Source organism: Gallus gallus, chromosome 7, assembly GCF_016699485.2.
Source record: "Gallus gallus isolate bGalGal1 chromosome 7, bGalGal1.mat.broiler.GRCg7b, whole genome shotgun sequence".
Taxonomy (NCBI): domain Eukaryota; kingdom Metazoa; phylum Chordata; class Aves; order Galliformes; family Phasianidae; genus Gallus; species Gallus gallus.
In genome coordinates this window covers 34,798,990-34,818,174 of record NC_052538.1, presented here as the reverse complement: position 1 = coordinate 34,818,174, position 19,185 = coordinate 34,798,990, and the positions used below count along the sequence as shown (strand labels likewise).

General features: G+C 37.4%; 1 protein-coding gene across 50 annotated transcripts in view; it reads left to right on the top strand.

Annotated features, from left to right (window-relative positions):
* NEB (nebulin) overlaps window positions 1-19,185 on the top strand; it is a 119,752-nt gene that overhangs the window by 86,477 nt on the left and 14,090 nt on the right. For 30 of the 50 annotated variants that reach the window (XM_040704391.2, XM_040704414.2, XM_025152552.3 and 27 more), the window contains 21 exons: window positions 722-826; window positions 1,467-1,571; window positions 1,697-1,801; window positions 2,558-2,662; window positions 2,790-2,900; window positions 3,360-3,470; window positions 3,927-4,028; window positions 4,159-4,257; window positions 5,520-5,618; window positions 8,179-8,289; window positions 8,388-8,492; window positions 9,284-9,388; window positions 10,854-10,958; window positions 11,796-11,906; window positions 12,366-12,476; window positions 13,318-13,431; window positions 13,563-13,667; window positions 14,087-14,191; window positions 14,813-14,917; window positions 15,740-15,832; window positions 17,732-17,824. In XM_040704391.2, the coding sequence (XP_040560325.1) occupies window positions 722-826; window positions 1,467-1,571; window positions 1,697-1,801; window positions 2,558-2,662; window positions 2,790-2,900; window positions 3,360-3,470; window positions 3,927-4,028; window positions 4,159-4,257; window positions 5,520-5,618; window positions 8,179-8,289; window positions 8,388-8,492; window positions 9,284-9,388; window positions 10,854-10,958; window positions 11,796-11,906; window positions 12,366-12,476; window positions 13,318-13,431; window positions 13,563-13,667; window positions 14,087-14,191; window positions 14,813-14,917; window positions 15,740-15,832; window positions 17,732-17,824 (2,205 nt within the window). The remainder of the gene's footprint in view (window positions 1-721; window positions 827-1,466; window positions 1,572-1,696; window positions 1,802-2,557; window positions 2,663-2,789; window positions 2,901-3,359; window positions 3,471-3,926; window positions 4,029-4,158; window positions 4,258-5,519; window positions 5,619-8,178; window positions 8,290-8,387; window positions 8,493-9,283; window positions 9,389-10,853; window positions 10,959-11,795; window positions 11,907-12,365; window positions 12,477-13,317; window positions 13,432-13,562; window positions 13,668-14,086; window positions 14,192-14,812; window positions 14,918-15,739; window positions 15,833-17,731; window positions 17,825-19,185) is intronic. The other 20 variants (XM_025152546.3, XM_040704407.2, XM_040704409.2 and 17 more) reach the window with 9 other exon arrangements.

Genomic DNA, 19,185 nt, shown 5'->3' with positions numbered 1-19,185 from the left:
CCAAAAACACACACAATTAACTTCTTACTTTCATAAGTAGTATTTTTAACTTTGGTGAAGCTGGCATAAAAAATAGCTTCTCGTTAGAGTGTGTTGATTTTGTTTGCATATAAAACTCTGAATGTATATAATGATTTTTCTGAAAAGCAGAATTGAATATGAAATTGTTCAGGACCTTTCTCATGTCAGATTCTGCAGTAGCTCTTGGAATGTTTTTGCTGGGATAGAGTGGCCCTCGATGGATAGCAAAATTCAAAGCTGGATTTGGTGTCTAATCCACATTAGTGGGTCATTAATAAACAAAGATTTTTCAAAAGTCATCTGTGAATTGAAATGCACTGTTTGGTTCCAAACTAAGTGTTGCATTTCAGAACCTGTGAAGGGATTTTTGGAAAACATTGAGTGTGCCCATCAGAAGATAGGTTTCTTTAAAGCATTTCTATTGAGTAGACAGAATTACCATTCATGTGTGGATTTCGTTAGATCTTAGTCTGCTTCGTGGTGAGTTCTATCTGCTGTGCAATCTGTTCATTGACAAGGGCCTTTCCAGCAGATGGTTGATACTATGTTGTATTGATGAAATTTCTTCTGTGAAGAATTTATCTTTACAGGAGTGATTTTTAATGTTGTGGTTTTAATGTTTTGCTGCTTTTCTTATTGAAGTTGGTAGATTTTATGTGTTATTATCTTTGTAAACATTTTTTATGTTTTCTTTCTTTAGCTGAAATACAAAGAACTGTATGAGAGGAATAAATCCCACTGCAATGTTGTAGCAGATTCAGTTCACATTAAGACTCCAAGGCACGCTTACAAGCTGAACAGCAATGTGAGTTCAGTTTGATCAGTACTGCACTTCTGTTATGCACAGTGGTTGAGACCAGCAATCGTAACCAGGGGGAATTATTTTATATTCTATTGAAACTCTTTGAGCTTGGACATGATTTCTAGTTCTTATGCTGCTTGAATTAAATATATGTTAATGTGTTTCATACTAAGGTACTCATTCTTGCAAGTTCATGAGATCACCTGAGATTTCTTGCATGTCACACGCCTACTATTCTTCTAGCTTTGCCCTTTTTTGAAAAAAACTGTTCCTAAAATTGTTTGTGATAAAGTTCTTGTAGACAGAGTGAGAGCTTAATGAGAAGTTCTCATTTGTTTTTCATTATTGGTGGCCCAACATCCACTGCAATAAGCAAAGAACTGAAAGCGCTCACCTTCCTCAAAGCTAAAACATCATTTCAGTCATTCATGTAACTTTATTGACCCAGCAGTTGATAAGCTAGAGTAAATGGATTTCTACAGGATTGTACATAATTCAGAGGAAAACCCTAATCTGATCTGGATGTAATTTATTACATCATCTCTTATCTGAACTGAAAGAGAATTTGCATTTATATGAATTTTGTCTGTCAAGTACACAGCATTAAATTTTTGTTTTTTCCTTTGTGTTTGCCTGTGAACAGCTGGATTATAAGAAGAAATATGAAGCAGCCAAGGCTCATTGGCACTGGATTGCTGATAGGCCTGACTTTGTCCAAGCAGCCAAGTCATCTCTGCAGCAGAGTGATGTAAGAAAGTCTGAACAATTTGAATGTTCTCTTTCCCCACATTTTTCCTTTTCACAATTAAAAAATGTAGTAGACTTGGGATTCTTTTTTCTTTTCTTCTAATCTTTTGTTGTTGATTTCTGCAGTATGAATACAAACTGGACCGAGAATACCTGAAGGGATGCAAACTCTCTGTCACAGATGATAAGAACACAGTGTTGGCTTTAAACAATGCCATCTTGGCAAGTGATGTAAGTACTTGAGCATTCACTTCTTTACTCTTCTTGAACTTACTACAAAAGCTACTTTATTGGCTATTTGGATTAAAAATGAAGCAAAGCACTGGAACAGGTTGCCCAAGGAGGCTGTGGATGCCCCATCCCTGCAGGCATTCAAGGCCAGGCTGGATGTGGCTCTGGACAGCCTGGTCTGCTGGTTGGTGACCCTGCACATAGCAGGGGGTTGGAACTGGATGAGCATTGGGGCCCTTTTCAACCCAGGATGTTCTGTGATTCTATGATTTCAAAAGTAGTTCTCAGTATCAGTTATTTAATTTATTTATTTCAATTACAAACTGGTAAAATCTGAGAAAATTTGTTCTTGTAAATGTCACTGGACAAATATATGGTCTTTGAAATTAAATAAATATTTAAATTTTGACATTGCCTGAATACACTAGAGCTTTTCCTATCTATAGATTAAACTTATTGAAATGAAAATGTTGCTTGGAGAAAACAAAACAAAAAACAACCTTGTCCTAACTTGTCCTTAATGCAGTGTACCTTTAATAATTACTAGAAATGTATTGAATTAATATATTTCACCGTATTAATAATTTTCCAGTTGAGAGCTGTAGGAGTATGGAGCCTGGAACAAATCTGTCCAGGAAAACATCAAAATATAAAACGATCTGCAACTTTTACACTAAAAAGCAGTGAGAACAACAGCAATCTCTTTTGAAGTCATCACAAAACATTGCTTAAAATGATATATTTTCTCCTTGCTAGATAAAATACAAAGAGAAGCACAACAAAGCTCGAGGAACATGCCTGGTTGTTCCAGATACACCTCAGATCCTCCTGGCTAAGAATGTCAGCTCTCTGGTATCTGAGGTAACGCATCTGAAAGTTATTTATTCATGTTTATGTATACCCTTTAAATATTGGGTCTGTGTGTCTGTGTGTGTGCGTGTGTGTGTATGTGTTGGTTTTTTTACCTATTTTTCTCCTATACTTTCAGAACAAATACAAAGAACACAGCAAGAAACAGCTACCACGTGGGTCTTACACAACCCTACCTGAGACAAGAGACACTGCTCATGTGAAAGAGGTGACCAAGAACGTCAGCGATGTAAGTAACTTCGGCAATACTAATTTTCTGTGAGATTAATAGCTGGTACCTATAATTGATGAGACTGTTTCATATTTGATACTGCATGGTTGAGTCTTATCATCAAATGCACAAGGATTCAGCAAAGATAAATTCTTACAATTTGGAATTGTAGCAATGATTGGAATATCTGTTGAAATACTCTGGAGAAAAGCAACAGACTTGAGTGCAAGTGGATGAGTTAATTCAGTTTCCATTTTTAAATAGAACACAGTTTAAACAAAGATCCTCCAAATAGCAAATTTATGTAATGTGAAATGTAGATAATGACAAATACGCAGCAGCCTTAATATTTGAGACTTAAGGCACTGCATTTTATCTGTCTTTAAAGCTTCAGTGAACTTGTTTGCAGGTTTCAGTAGCATTTACCTCCCTGTGAAATTTAAAGAAATCATTCACAGCCCTTTTTGTTTTTAATAGACAAACTATAAAAAGAAGTTTGTGAAGGAGAAAGGCAAGTCTAATTATTCTATCATGCTGGAGCCTCCTGAAGTGAAACACGCCATGGAAGTTGCTAAAAAGCAGAGTACAGTAAGTTTGTTTTGTGTGTTCATGAGTTAACTGGTTTGTGTAAGGAAATGAAATCAAAGTCACCTGACAAAAATGTACACACTTCTGGGTTTCTCCCAGCCTCCACGTTCAGGTATAATTCTGAAGGACAAAACTGCAAATGTTTACAGATGTAAAATTGCACCGAAATAAAGAACATCTTTGAAAATCATATTTATAGTTGATAATGTGAAGTAATCTTACACAAAGCGTGTTAACAACTTATTTAATTCCTTCAAATATAGTCAGAATTGTGTATGCTTGTTTCTTGTGCAATTTGACCATGTGCAAAAACAGATTCCCAAATTGATTCTTTGTAAAATCATTTTAAAAAAATCCCATATGCTTTCCCAGCAACATTGCTATATCATTGTTAGGTATTTTCCTCATGAACAAAACCCTGTATTCTTTTTTCCTTTGTCTGTCATTGTGGATTAGGTTGAATACAAGAAAGATGCCAAGTCAAAGCTGCACTACACACCTATAGCAGATCGGCCAGATATTAAGAAAGCAACTCAGGCTGCTAAGTTAATCAGTGATGTGAGTGGTTGTTTAAATATTTTTTGTAATTTTTATAGCACTGACTTTATTATAGAAACAATATCAGTAGAACAATCAAAAGAGTTTTTCATTAGTACTAAAATACACACGTACATTTTTTCTTTGTTAGATTGAATATAAAAAGCGTGGAGAAGCTGGCCTGGGTGTAACCATGCTGGGACGTCCAGATATTGAGCTGGCAAAGGAAGTGTCCAAGCTAACCAGTCAGGTAATAGCACAAAGCTGTGAAAGTTGGAAGCACTGAGGGAAGAAACATAACTTTTAGAATAATATTTTGACTAGAATTATTTCTAGATAAAATAATAAGGGAGTATTTTTAAAGGAACACCTTAAAGTGTAAGGTACATCCCAGTGTGAGGTTAAACAAATATTGAATTGAGAGTCTGATTTTTGCTTGCTGTGATGTCAGATGTGATCCACCACTTTCTTGTAGTCATTTATATCCATTCAGTGTATGTGACTTTCCTAAAGTGCACCCAGTCACTTTCACAAAGAGCGGACTGGTGAAGAACTGTGCCCAGGTGCTAGAACTCTGCTAACTGCCGTGGGAGCAGAAACAATCCTTCAGTACAGGCAGGAGAGAAGATTCATAGAAGTGAGGAGATGGGGCATTTAATTTCTCTGTATTTTATTCTGTCATCTCTAAAATCTTTGTATGTCTCCATCTTCTTGAAAATGACATTTATAGTTCTTCAGTGTGTAGTCTCAAATTTTGATGGCGTATGGAAAGTTAAGATACAAGAACATACAGATTTCTGAATAACTATCACAAATGTATAAATTGTGTGAAATGCTGAAAACAGTTGGTATGCAAGGAGTTCACTGGTCTTCTTACAAGACTCTATTAGATGCTAGTTGTTTGGTTGCCTAGGACTGTATGTCCTGTAGATTAAAACCAAAGATAGTCATTGCCTCTAAAAGCCAGCTGATTGTTTTCAGTGAAGTGTTGTTTAAAATTAAGGGTTGCTGGTATTGGAAGCTGATTTTTCTACAGGTCTAGAGTTTGTAGTACATGTTTTGTCTCCCGGGTGAAATAGATGCAGAAATGTTGATTATTCACTTGTATGAAAAAAGGAAATGAAAAGAAGCACTTGTATGCAGTACTAAGGCTGGCATGTTAGTCATGCTTCCTTCTCCCCTCCCCCTCATTTCTGGGTACTGGATTTAAAAGAAGCAGCCTTTTACCTAACTCTTCATAGTCATCCCTCATGCAATGAACATGCCGTTTCTTTCAGCCACTTTCTTTCTATTTTGTGTCTTAAATCTATTTTGGAGTCGGTATGCTATGTTCACAGAAGCCCGTGTACTCTCTTGCAATGGTCATGTTCTCCAACAAGTTGGAAGCAGATGGTTTCCTGTGAGCTTTCTCCCAGCAGGACCTCACTTCTGCTTGGTTCTTTCTTACCGCTTCATGCTTTCATCATGTAATTATTTGCATTTCTGATCTTGCTCTCTTGCTACGCGTTATAGGCGGAATACCTGAAGCGGCATATGAGAGGGCACGGAGCTGCATCTTATGATACACCATGGATGAGAACGTTTAAGAAAGCTAATATGCTAAGTAGTCATGTAAGATAATTCTAAGCGACATGACTGGGAATGCCATTTTTATGCATCTGTCTCTTTCATGTGTACTTACAACTCCATGTTGCTAAAGGATCTATGATGCACCAGTTACACTGGGTCTTCTTCTGTCAAAGGTGTTGAATGTTGAGAATGCATATTTAGATGTGCCTTTTTTTCCCCTTTGGAAAGACTGTGCATGGGAGTTATGTGCATGGGGAATGTCTCTTTCAGAAACACCTCTTGGGGCTTGAAACGCTTCTGTGCCCTTGATGATGGTTTTGAAACTTAGTTGTTTTCAATAGGAGTTCCAGTGCACTCATGCAGTGTGGAAGCTCACCTCTTTCACCCCAAAATCCTAAAAGCAGCAATATAAGCTTGAGCTGGTTTTCCCAAGGCTGTATGAAAAATAGAAATGTTTATGCCAAACCCGAACAGTGCTGTAATTATTTCAAGTGAAAAGCCATTCCATATGCAGAATATTCACATTAATTTTTATTTTTTTTAAACAATTCTGTTCATACTTTTATTTAAACTACTCTGTTTACATTGTTCTGGAGTGGCATAGTGGTGTATGATTAAATTAAGCCCTACGGTCTCTGAGAAGTGTACATTGTAGTGATCTGAGGGCGCATATTTTTCTTATATTTCTTGCTGTCCCAAAAGCTTTGGAAAGCAGCAGACCTGTTTGTTGTGGCAGTTTTGAAGTGCAGACAGATCTGTGCCATTTCAATTTGGCACTTGTATTTGCACATGAAAAAGGAGGGTTATGTTTTTTTCTGTATCTAGCCACAACTACTGCATGTAAGTGTTGCATGCATTAATGGCAGCCACCATGCTTGTTAGGGAGAGCACGAATCGTTTTGGTAGTACTGAAGACTCAAACTGGCACCTCGTCTGGAACAACTGCATCAGAAAAAGAAGAAATGATGTTTATTTCCATTCAGTGATAATGAGATCCTCCTCCTTTCCCGTGCTTTTTCTCCAAGGCTAGCCAGCTCTCCTCTTAGTCTCATAAACTTGCTTTGATGAGATTTTTTTGGTCCTGAGAGCAAATTGGCTATTTCAGAGGTATTAAGGGGGCAAATACCAATTGGCATAATCTTTCACTTTGTTTTTCTCTTGGGCATTTCTTTTCATGAATTTATTCTTTATGAAACATTGTGTCTTCTTTGCGAATCTTCTTTTGAAAGCAGCTTGTTTATCCACTTATCTTTTTTTGGGGTTGCATTTCAACTGTTTGGCATGCTTGCTTCCAGTTTTGTATAGCTCTTCCAGTAACATTTCTTCTGGGCTTAAAAGCAGTGAACTCTTTGGCATGATGGTCTGATCCTCAACATATATTGCATAGCTTTCTTAACAGATTCTTGTATGCTTGCATATTTCAACTTCTGTGACGTCAGAACTACTACTGATTCTTTTTATGTCAAAAGTGTTGAGTATTGTTCTCTTACAGCAGCTCTGTAATTTGTAGATTTACCTGTTTCACTGTGTGCTTTATCTGAATGCTGGCATGTTTTGCAAATCAAAAGAGCAGCAGCATTATGGAGCATGAACTGCATGGTGATGGATGGGCAAGAATATACCAGTGAATTCAGAAGTGTCTGATACAATTATACAGTGTGATTTTATTCTGCATTGAAGTAGGCCAGTCATGAATTCTTTGAGGTTGTTTTCTTACAGTCTTCTGTAACCCCTCAGAAACAGTTTTGTGAATCTCTGGCAGCAAATATATATACTAAAACAAAGACTTTCCTAATGGAACAACCTCTTGCAGATATGCAAGAAATAGTGAGGAGTTACCCTTTAACAGCAGGGATGGAGGAGTCATCATGAATGAAGATGTCCTCATTGAAGTCGTTAGCCAAACTCCTATTCGTATCAGCCTGGGTCTGCTGAAATACTATAACTCACATTGATCCAGTTTACCTTGCTGATATTAATCTGTTTTCTGGAAGCGTTACTAAGCCCCTTATCCAGTCTAATTCCTAGAATCCTGTGTATGTGATCATTGTCATCTGTCTCTGTTTTCTGCAAACACAATATGTGTTTAACAATATATATTTATGTGTTTGATATGTTGATGATCTTTGATGCTGGTGTGTCCTGAGGTTGTTTTAAAAGCTCATGTTTTTCCAAGAAGTATGTTGAAAGCTTGTTTTCAACACTCTGTGCTTTGTCAGTTGTTGTCTCTGTGAAATACGTCTTATATGTATGCACAGTTGTCACTGAATGAGACATTCTTCATCTCACAGAGGATCAGAACTTGTCCATATCTTGTCAACACTTCTCTTGCCTATGTTTGTTACTATTTTTACAATAGAACAATATTATAATAGAGACATTACATGTGCATTGATTGAAAGTGATATTTCCTAAATACAGATGTACATTTTCTTTTCCTATTAGGTGATCTTTAAAATAACGTTTATTCCAATGGATGCCTTCAAGTTACTGCGTTTTTGTTCTTCTGCTTACAGTCAGAATGTCTTAGGGTCTGTTTGTCTTCCGCAGCCAAGGTGAATACTTGAGAACAGATGTAATATCTTCTTGTTTTTACATTTAGGTGAAGTACAAGGAGAACTTTTCCAAAGAGAAGGGCAAAAAGCCAAAGTATGATTTAAAGGAGGCTAAAATCTACAAGACCATGAAAGATGCTCACAACATAGCTAGTGAGGTATGCTCACTTACACATTTCCACGAAAAGCTTCAAATTTTCTATGGGAAAGGCTTCCTCCATCTTCACTGATGTTGCTTATCCTTTCATATCCACAGGTGAAATACAAAGCAGATCTAAAGAAACTTCATAAACCTGTCACAGACATGTCTGAGTCGCTGATCATGAACCATGTCCTGAATACAAGCCAACTTGCCAGTGCTGTAAGCTCATTAACTAACCCCAGATCCATTTGACTTTTCCATTCCTACTGATCCAGCCTGAACTGATCTCTGCTAATTATTTCTGTAATGATTACTCCCTTTGTTATAGTTCATGGGCCATCACTTGGTAGTGATCTCTTCTCTACTTTCTAACGGTTGTTTCCTAGTGAACTAGCAACTTTCTCACATTTGCCTTCTGGAAGTGAAATCTTCATTAGCTGTAGAGCTGCTAGTATTTTAAATCCACTAATCGTTTTCAGTGGATTCCTTCTTTATTACATTTTAACTGAGCTCATCTCACTAATACTATTTTCTTATTTCTTTTTTATTTTTTCTTCATTGTTTACTATATTTAAAACTTTTTTTCTTCTGCTTTTTCATTTCATTTTTATGTTTAACATCCTCCTACTGTAGAGGTACAGAACTACTTCTAACAAAACACTTGAAAATTTTATTGAGAAAATATGAAAATCATTACTGCCTGGCACAATCTTTTTAGGTATCCACTGTGTTTCCTTTCTCTTTTTTGTTTACTTTTTGTCTTCCTTTTTTTTTTCATTTCTGGTTTTGAAAAAAAAATCTTTGCTGCAATCCAAGTGATCAAAAAAGATAACTCACGTCTTTAAAAATGATATGATACTGAGAGTTAAGCTTCTTGTTTTTGTTTTGCTTTTTGTATTTCTAATTTCTCTTTGATGTTCCATTGAAGTGTTGCTTTGATTGGACCTAAGAAGTAGATTTGCTGAGGGATTTTTTTTTATTGAGATGATTTTTGACACCTTCCCCTTCAGTACCAGTACAAGAAGCAATATGAGAAGAGTAAGGGTCACTACCATATGGTGCCAGATAATCTTGAACAGGTTCATCTAAGGGAGGCATCAGAACTACAGAGCCACGTAAGTTGGTCACGTGTTTCTCATTAACCATACTCATTGAGTTCTGAAGTCTCCATCACTGAAACCAGCCTAGCAAGTTCACTGATGTATAGAAATTTGTGCCAATCTGCTTTTTGAACACTGCATGCTTGAGAGGACAAAAGTCAATGAGAAATGTTTGTACATTTGCAAGTTTAGAACACATACAAAATAGCCACGAGTTCTTCATTTTAGAGTAGACCTCAAAATCACTTATTCATGTTGTATCTGGATATTGCTACACAGTAATATAATTACTGTATTATACTCAGTATAATACCTTTACCTGGGGGATTTCATCTATACAAAAATAGACCTGATAATCTCAGAAACTGGAAATTGAAATAAAATATTGTTACTGTGAGCAAATTTCAGTTGCTTTGTCCATCCTAGTCTCAAGTGATACAAAGGAGAACTCTGCCATTCTTTTTCTGCATGCATAATTCCTTTTAATGAAAACAATACCTACTGCTGCTCTTAGAAATGTCTGTTGACACTTTTTCCCTCAAATGAGGACATTTATCCTCAGATTTGGTCTCTTAATCCTCCTTATTCCAGGTACTTATTGGCCCTAAAGCAAGAGAAAAGTTACTACTAGCACATGAAGGGATTGTGTTCTGCTGCAGAAAAATGGCACAGAACTGTAAAAACTGTTTTTCCCTCAAATGAGGACATTTATCCTCAGATTTGGTCTCTTAATCCTCCTTATTCCAGGTACTTATTGGCCCTAAAGCAAGAGAAAAGTTACTACTAGCACATGAAGGGATTGTGTTCTGCTGCAGAAAAATGGCACAGAACTGTAAAAACTGCATAGTAGATGACTACAAGAAAATGACTGTTCATCAGTTTTTAGTGTAGTCCGAATGTAGTGGAAGAGCCAACCACTTGTTGCTCTAGTGTGAGACTGAGATTGGTCTGAGCCAAAGACAGAGCATTGCCTCGTGCAGTAGTTTGATGCACTAAAGACTGGATACTGTAAGGTGAAGCAGAAATATATTAATTGTGGTGGACATTTTACTCAGTGGATACACATGCACAGAATTAGACAAGAAGATGCTGAGTTGTGTCTTCTCAAGCCCTCCCACTAACAATACAGCAATTTATTAACATGGCTGAACTCCACCATTGTCAGGAACAGTTTGAGTGCTTTTAGGTTAGATTTGTACAGTTCCTGTCTTCCTTCTTGTTATTTCTTGAAATCAGAGCTGATGCTGGTTGTTCTCTGCAACAGGAAATATGTCACTAGAATTTTATGCCATACACACTGTGCTGCAAGGCTGACCTTTGATTTTACATTTTGAGGTCAATAATACATATTTCAGGAAGATGATTGGTGTCAGAAGTTCATTTTTTACAAGAGATCAGTTGATCACAGTAGAGCATATACTAGCTGAAGAGTTAAGTTATTTGATTATTTTGAAGGGTAACTGTTTTCCTTTCTTCTTAGGTGAAATACAAGGAAAAGTATGAGAAGGAAAAAGGCAAACCTATGCTGGACTTTGAAACTCCAACATACCTAACTGCAAAGGAATCTCAGCTCATGCAGAGTGAGGTAAGGTTGAAATGAATACTTACAGGCTAGAGAAACTTCAACATCTATTTTTTTTATAGTTAAACTTTCACATTTATTTACACTTGCAATTATACTTCTGTCTTGTGTATGCCAATGGTTTGAGAAATTGTCATGTTTCTTTATACTGGTTATAGGATATTATTTAAGAATCTTGTTGTTTTCCTGTGTCACTGTGAAGTGTATATTTTCTGTAATTTTTCAAGAAGCTGTTAGTAAGTTGCGCTTAAGGAAATCTTTGAGTGTCTAGAAGAAATGCTGAATAAAATACACTTCACTTAAACTCTTGCCACAGGAATATGTTATGTATGTCAGCTACCATCGTCCACAGAAAATATGCTGGTTAACCTTTTCATCTGAGAACTGTTTGAAACACCCACTTACTGCCTGTTTGTCTCCATTGTCACAGTGTTCTTCACTGTCATTCTATTTCCTGAGGCAGTTATTTTTTGTTCGTTGTAAGTATTATCTTGTTCTGTTGCAGATGAAGTACCCATCTTGAAAAACATTTGTACGAGGCCCTTAGTCATTGTGTTTGAATGACCCCATTAAATGTTTTCTCTGCACGTACAAATATGTAGGAAACAAACAAGCATAATGTCAGGTCATATTTTCATTGGAATTAATGAGCTATTTAAAGGACATCAACAGAAAGAAGATTTATTAATGTAGCTATCGGCAGCACTGGCTGCAGGAGATCATCGCTGTGCCATTAATACCAAACTGCTGCTCCTTCATTCTCCCAGAAGTTTTTCATGTAATTAAGAATAATGTAATAAGTATTTGCTATTTTGCTTTTTTTCTCCTTATTCTCATTAGAAAGAATATAAGAGGGACTTTGAAGAGTCCATTAAGGGCAGAAACCTTACTGGCTTGGAGATAACACCATCCTTATTACATGTCAAATATGCAACCAAAATAGCAAGCGAGGTAGCAGTTATTCTGTGTTTATTTCCTCTTACAAGTTAAATAATTCCACTAAGTATTCTCAGCAGTATTTCTTCTTCACCACTTTCTTTTTTCCTAACCATTCACTTTAAGCATGTTTTCATATATTTTGTGTTGTGACTTAATTTGTCATGGACACTTAACTGTTCTTTGTTAACTGTCTTCGTGTTTACTGTGTCCCTTTCTGACATACTTCAACATAACTGTCCTGTAGTGGAGTGTGTACGTGTGTGCCCTTGCAATTTATCTTGAACAATAATGACTACACTCTGTTCCATTGCAGTGGCTCTTTTATAACCCTAAAAAATATTCTTTGCTGTTTTAAAAAGTCCTTTTTTAACTTGGAGCTTTTGGATTATTTTTTTTTCTCATTTTTGCAATACAGCTGGAGTATGTAGAACTCTTCTGTAGTCTGGCTTTGTGCTTTTCTTTCTTTCACAGAAAGAATACAGGAAGGATCTGGAGGAGGGTGTCAAAGGTAAAGGACTATCCGTTTTGGAGGAGACTCCAGACATGTTAAGAGCAAAGAATGCAACTCAGATCCTGAATGAGGTATGGGACACCAGTATGTAGTCACTATCACTACCTATAAACTCCTGAGTGGACAGAAAAGAAATAGAATGTGTATGATGACTAAGGTTATTGAAGCAAAGAGCTCCTTTTAGATGATGAATGCTTGCTGAGTGCCTCAAAAACAGTAGCAAGGCTGGTGGGCAGTTCCCCCTGCCCAGGCCAAACTCAGAGCAGCCAGCTGTTGACTGCTACAGGACTGATGGCCGAGGTGGACTCTTCCCCAGCCCACAGGAGTGAGGTGGCCAAAGGAGTGAGGAGTAGAGAATGAAATGCAAACCTATCCTGATTTATTTATAAGGTGGACGGTTACAATAAACATTGAATAGTGACTATTTTCATAGGATAAACTTAGGTCATACTTTAAGGGCTTTTAATATCATCAGACTGAAGCTGAAAAAAGTAACATTTTAGTGTTAATTTGGTATGAGTCATTAACATATACCCTTATGATGAGCGTGCTGATTGACAACAGCATTTTGTACTTACAGCAAGCATTTTTGAGTTATTCAAAGGTATTTTATAACCACACAGTGTTGCAGACATACTCAGCAAAATTTGGCAGAGTTGGCATAAAGAGCTAAGAATTATACCCATTTATACAAAGTACATCTTTTAGACCTCCTGGAAGATCTCAGTTGGGCTGTTTGTTCTTAATATTTAAGTTATAAAGTACACACTCTAATGGCATCATATGTATGTTTAATTGTAAGCTTATGTAAGTTGTAGTCTTGTTTAGTGGTGTGATTATGGAAACACCTGAAATTGCCAAGGGGATAGCATTCACATCAGTAAAATACCTGTTTATTGTCTTCATCTGCAGAAAGAGTACAAAAAAGCCTTGGAATTAGAAATTAAAGGAAAAGGTCTGTCAGAACTGGCTTTGGAAACACCTGATTTTGTGAGAGCAAAGAATGCCACTGACATTGCTAGCCAGGTCTGTGTGTATGACTCATTTATCCACATGTGCTGTCTGTCTTTAAAGGAAAAAATTAGTGTGTGTTTGTTTGAATGCAAGTCATTGCTAAGATATGATGAATGCATCTAAATGTGAGCTTTCCCTGACAGATCAAATACAAACAGTTGGCAGAAATGGAGAAGGCCAACTACACCAGTGTTGTCGATACTCCAGAGATCATTCATGCCCAGCAGGTCAAAAACCTTTCAAGCCAGGTATCTTGAGTGAAGAGATATAATCACTGCTCATGGGGGAACCTTGAGTGGATACTAATCAGGAGCACCTAAATAACCTCCTGTCACAGCATTTGGGAGATACACCAGAAAAGCAAATGTTGGCAGAACGGTGACATGGCATCTCTTACAATTAAATATTGAAATCAGTTTATTTTAATGCTGTGTAAAGTGGAACAGTAATTTCTATTGGTTTTGCAGTACCAAAGCTATTTTTGTTTTAAGTAAATGTAGCTGACTTTTCCTATCCCTTACTAACTTTAAAATGAATCCTACACAGAAGTGTATCTGAAACAGAAGTACAGATTTCCATAGAGGTGGGCATTATGCAACAGTAAGTAGAGACAGGCGTTGTATTAGTTCTTCTGTCCTAATAGCATACGTTTTGTATTTTGTATCAGAAAAAGTACAAGGAAGAGGCAGAAAAGACCATGCCATACTATGTGCCTGTAGCAGACACACCAGAAATGCAGAGAGTCCGTGAGAATCAAAAGAACTTCAGCACGGTACGTGTACACGCAGTCCATATTGCTGCTATCAAATAGTAAAAAAAAAAAAAATGTACAGCTTGTTTTGTTGCTTAATAAGGTCCAAATACCACACTTAAATCCCTCCTGGACTACCTTTGTATTCTCAGTGATCCCCATCCAGGTGCTCCCCAATGTATACAGCAGCCCTCTCACACAGAGGAACAAAACGGGTCTCTGACCTTCTTGGAACAAAACTTCTTTCTGCTGTGTTTTGACAATTCCTTTACTAATAATAAAGAATTACAGAAGTTGTTAGATGGGAATAAATGCAAGATTTTATGGTCAGAAACATGGACAGTTTCTTGTTCATGTTCTTGAGTTCTTGTGGCTCAAAATCTTTAATTGTTGAGAAAGGTGCCACAATCTGGCACCTTTCAAGACTTTTGATGGAGATAGTTCATCTCCTGTTACAAATTTAAGTCAGAATAGTTATAACTGTATGTCTTAATATCACTGATGGTGATGTTAAAATGAACACCTTAAAAGGTGTACTTGAAAATATTTTTCTTAGTTTCAAAGAAAGCTATGTGGGTAAATTCTTACGGCATAAAGTCAACATTTGACCTCTTTTGACTTCTACTACAACTTTTTCAACAGCTTCAGTATCAGTGGGACCTACAGAACAGTAAAGGGAAAGTTACAGTTGTACAAGATACACCAGAAATGCTGCGTGTGAAAGAGAACCAGAAGAATTTCAGCTCGGTACAGTTATTTTCCTGTTTTCAGTGCTCATTCCAAAGAAAAAAAGCCCTCACAGAGTTTAATGTGATGTGTTTAATACAGTAATTATTTTAGGCTCTTCCTCAAAGATACTTTCATTCTTCACCTGCTGAAATGTGTGTAAGATGTTTTTTCCAACCTAGTTAGTTTTATTCTAAGCAGATTTAGTTGATTTATGCTACTCCTTTTTATGCACTGTTATTTGTGGAGTGCTCTGGTTGCAGTCTTTTTCATGTATTTAGCTGTCATATAGCTAAACTATCATCCCTGTGATTAAATGTTACCAGTGTCCACCTTCCTTTTGTTCTGCTGCCATGTAAGTAGTGCAGTCTTGCTGTATTGCAACCCTTTTCTTTCAGTGGAAAGTGAACTGTCTGCCTGATGTGTTTCACATGTCTTGTGTTACCATGAAGTGCCTATTGTCTGCTGTATCATTTTGCCACCCCTACCATTAGCCTGATGGGTGGAAGAAATTTGTGTGAAACATCCCCAGACAAACTGGAACTGGAAGCACAAACTAAGCTAGTATTTGTTCTAGTTGTTCATTGCTAAAAATGTTTTGATGTTCTACTTAAAATAGATGACTACAAATACAAATGATCAGCCCTGTTTTTGCACAAATGGCACTCATTGTAAACGAGACTTGAGGTAGGCAGTAAATCAGTGACTGCAGGTGGTCCTCCATGTTTGCTTTCATTCTGCACTGTTGTGTGCACATCGCTGTCATGAAACTGTATTCACTCTCTTGGAGAAATAATGTTGTTTTGAATGCTTAACCTTGTTGTCTTGATTCTAAATGTTAAGATTTTGTATAAAGAAGATATTGGAACTGGAACTACTATTGAAAAGACGCCAGAGATGCAGAGAGTTAAAAGAACCCAGGATGCAATTAGCTCGGTACAAAGCAATTGATTTTTAATACTCTACAGGTGCTAATTCAACTTGAAGTAATATTCTTTTCCCCTCTCACTTCTTTAAATGTTGCTAACTGTGGTTTGGCAATAATCCATTCAGCTGAGGGTTACTTTCTAAAAGTTCTGCCTATTATTGTGACTTAATAATCTTTCTAATGATTAATACTCAATTTGTTACTTACAATCAATTTCTAAAACCTGAAAGCACTTGTCATATTTTTAATCTCATCCCAAATGCATTTCATGTATAAGAGAATCAAATAGCTGTTTAGGTTGGGAGGCACCTCTGGACATCATCTACTCCACAGCCTCTCAGAAACCTGCTTTGGTGTCTGAGCAGCCTCACAGTTAACAAAATGTTTTGCTATGTTCAGATTAAATTTCCTATTTTTTAACTTGTGCCCCTTACTGCTCATCCCATCACTGGGCACTGCTGAGAAGAGTTGCTCCCTTGTTTTCCTTCCCTCCTTCCAGGTATTTACACCTATTGATTAGTTCCTCCCACATCTCCTGTCCTACTGACTGAAGAGTTCCAGCTCTCTAGGCCTCATCTCATATCATCTCTGTGGCTTTGTGCTGGAATCTTTCCATTAAGTCCACGTCTCTCTTGTACTGGGAGCCCAGAACTGGTTACAGCACTCCAGGTGTGACCTCACCCATGCTGAAGAAAGGATCACCTCCCTCGACTTGCTGGCACTGCTCTTCCTAGTGCAGGCCAGGGTCTGTTGGCCTTCCTTGCCACAAGGGTGCATGGCTGGCTCAGGGTCCCCCAGGACACCAAGGCCTTTCTCTGCAAAGGTGTTTTCCACTCAGCCAGCCTGCATGTTCTGGTGCCTGGGGATGTTTCTCCCCAGGTGCAGGACTTTGCATTTCCCCATGCACTTCATGAGTTTCCTGTCAGCGTGCCCTCTGTCCCAACCTCAAGGTCACTAATGAATGTTAAACAGCACTGGCACCAGTATGGACCCTGGGACACACTCCTTGTGCTCTGATCTCCAGCTGGCACCCGTGCCATTGATCAAAGAGGTCTGGGCCTGGTCATTCAGCCACATTTCAGCCCAGCTCACTGTGCACCTATCTGACCTGTCCTTTGTGAGGATGTTAGGACAGCCTACTAAAGCATGTCTTGTGAAACTTCTATATTTAAAACACTGTAATACTCTAATATTGGAATAATGGTGTGTAATTCTTTTCTTCCACGATTTTTTTACATGCTTTTTTAAGAAATTTGGATGTGATTTTTGTGTAAGAGCTATTAACATTTCAGCCATTTGTTTCATGTGTAGTGTGTTGAACGTGTTCTCGTAAGATACTGTTGTCCTGTTTTGGTTATACTGAAGTAGAAATGAAAATAGCACTGACATAAAAACTTGATTGCTAAAATATTGTATGATGACCCTCAGCTCTGTTCAGTATGACCATCTTTACAAATTCAGTTCTACATCATGTTGAATTCCAGATCATACTGAATCTGTTCAAAGGCATTCACAACAGTTTTTAGATAACCTCTTTATGAAGGTGCCATTCATAGTGAAATCTCACCCAACAGGCTGCTTGTAATGGCAGTGGGAATGCCTGAACCCCAGCTTTCTGCTCGTGTTGAAGCCAATCAGATCTTTAAAATTTTCCAGCCCCTTGAAATTGGAATAATGCTCTTGATGTATCTGCATAGGAATCCAGGTGCCTATTTTAAGGCCATTAGGCTAAAATTTTTAGATTATCATATATATTTTTTATATACACATATATGTGTTTAATTTCAGAGAGTTTGTATAGTGTAAGTGTCCCATGCTTTTTTATTCATGCAGTTTGTTACCCGTGCCATGCATCAGCTGTGCTTTAACATAAAGTCTAATTTTTTCTGATGTCTGTGCCTTTGTAGATTAAATACAAGGAGAGCATTGGAAAAGGAACTCCAATTCCTGATCTCCCAGAAGTGAAACGTGTCAAGGAGACGCAGAAGCACATCAGCTCGGTAGTGGCCAATATTTTCTACTTACCTCTATATAACCTCTCAGAGCTCAGCCTTCAGCCTCTGTTAGTATTTATGGGTATTTTTTGTTGTTGAAAGGAGAACAGATCCCTTAAATCCATATCTTCTGCAGCAGAAAGTTGGATTTTGCAGCAATCATTACAGTTCAGTCGCTTCCCTGCATTATTTCTGTGACCACAGAAATAAAATAAATACACAGAGGTCTTATTGTTCTGAAAAAATGGAGCAGCTAGAGAGAAAAAAGTAAATTAGAACCTCTTTTTGTAGTTAGAAAACCTAGCAACAGTTACACATGGAAAAAAAAGTATCTGCTCTTCCCACATCTACTTAGTTGTAGATTCTAATAATGAAACCCAGTTCTCCTGACTTTGAGCCATCATTTCCTACAGCCTTACTTTGATCTCTAAGTACAGTATTGAGGGAAAGTATGGTCTTGTGATTGTTGGTACCTTGGACGTTTGCTATACAGTGTTGAGGAGGTGCCACAGGATGAATGTCTTATGATTTACTACTCCTAATGTTAAGTAGTGTTTCTCTCTTATGCTTTTTATGATAGTATTGATTTTTACAGCTCAGTGCATAGCAGTTGGTTTTTCAAACTGTGCTTCATTTTTCTAACCTTTAAGGTATATCATTTGTTCTCCCTTTCTGTGTATCCTTTATTTTTGTATTTTGTTTCCTTGTTTCAATGACATCAAGTAGTGAAATGCAGTTTGCAATTATTTTATGAATTTTCAAGTACTGCTAAGTGCATTTGTAATGTATTCCTGCATAACTAGGTTTTAGACCTAGCATCTTCTATACGTCTTCTGTCATAGAAAATGCAATTTTCTAGTCAAACACTTGTAGGTTAAATAAATTTTACACAGAGGGTGGTGAGGCACTGAACAGGTTGCCCAAGGAGGCTGTGGATGCCCCATCCCTGCAGGCATTCAAGGCCAGGCTGGATGTGGCTCTGGGCAGCCTGGGCTGCTGGTTGGCGACCCTGCACATAGCAGGGGGTTGGAACTGGATGAGCACTGTAGGCCTTTTCAACCCAGGCCATTCCTTGATTCTGTGAAATAGGGAAACACGAGAACTAAATTTCTCACTTGAAACAAAAGAAAATGTTGATTTTCTGGATGTAGAGATTAAAATGAAGTGGATTACACAACTAGGTGCAGCTGTTTGCTAACAAACAAAGATTAGAAATGTTCACTGACTGAGAAGTAGTACTGTTACTATTCCTAAACTAAGATGAAAAGCAAAAACTACCTATATTTTATGCCAGATTAGCAGAGTAATCAAATGTGCGTCCTATGATAGTGTAGTAATCCCCTGACTTCAGTGTGTTGAAGCTCCTG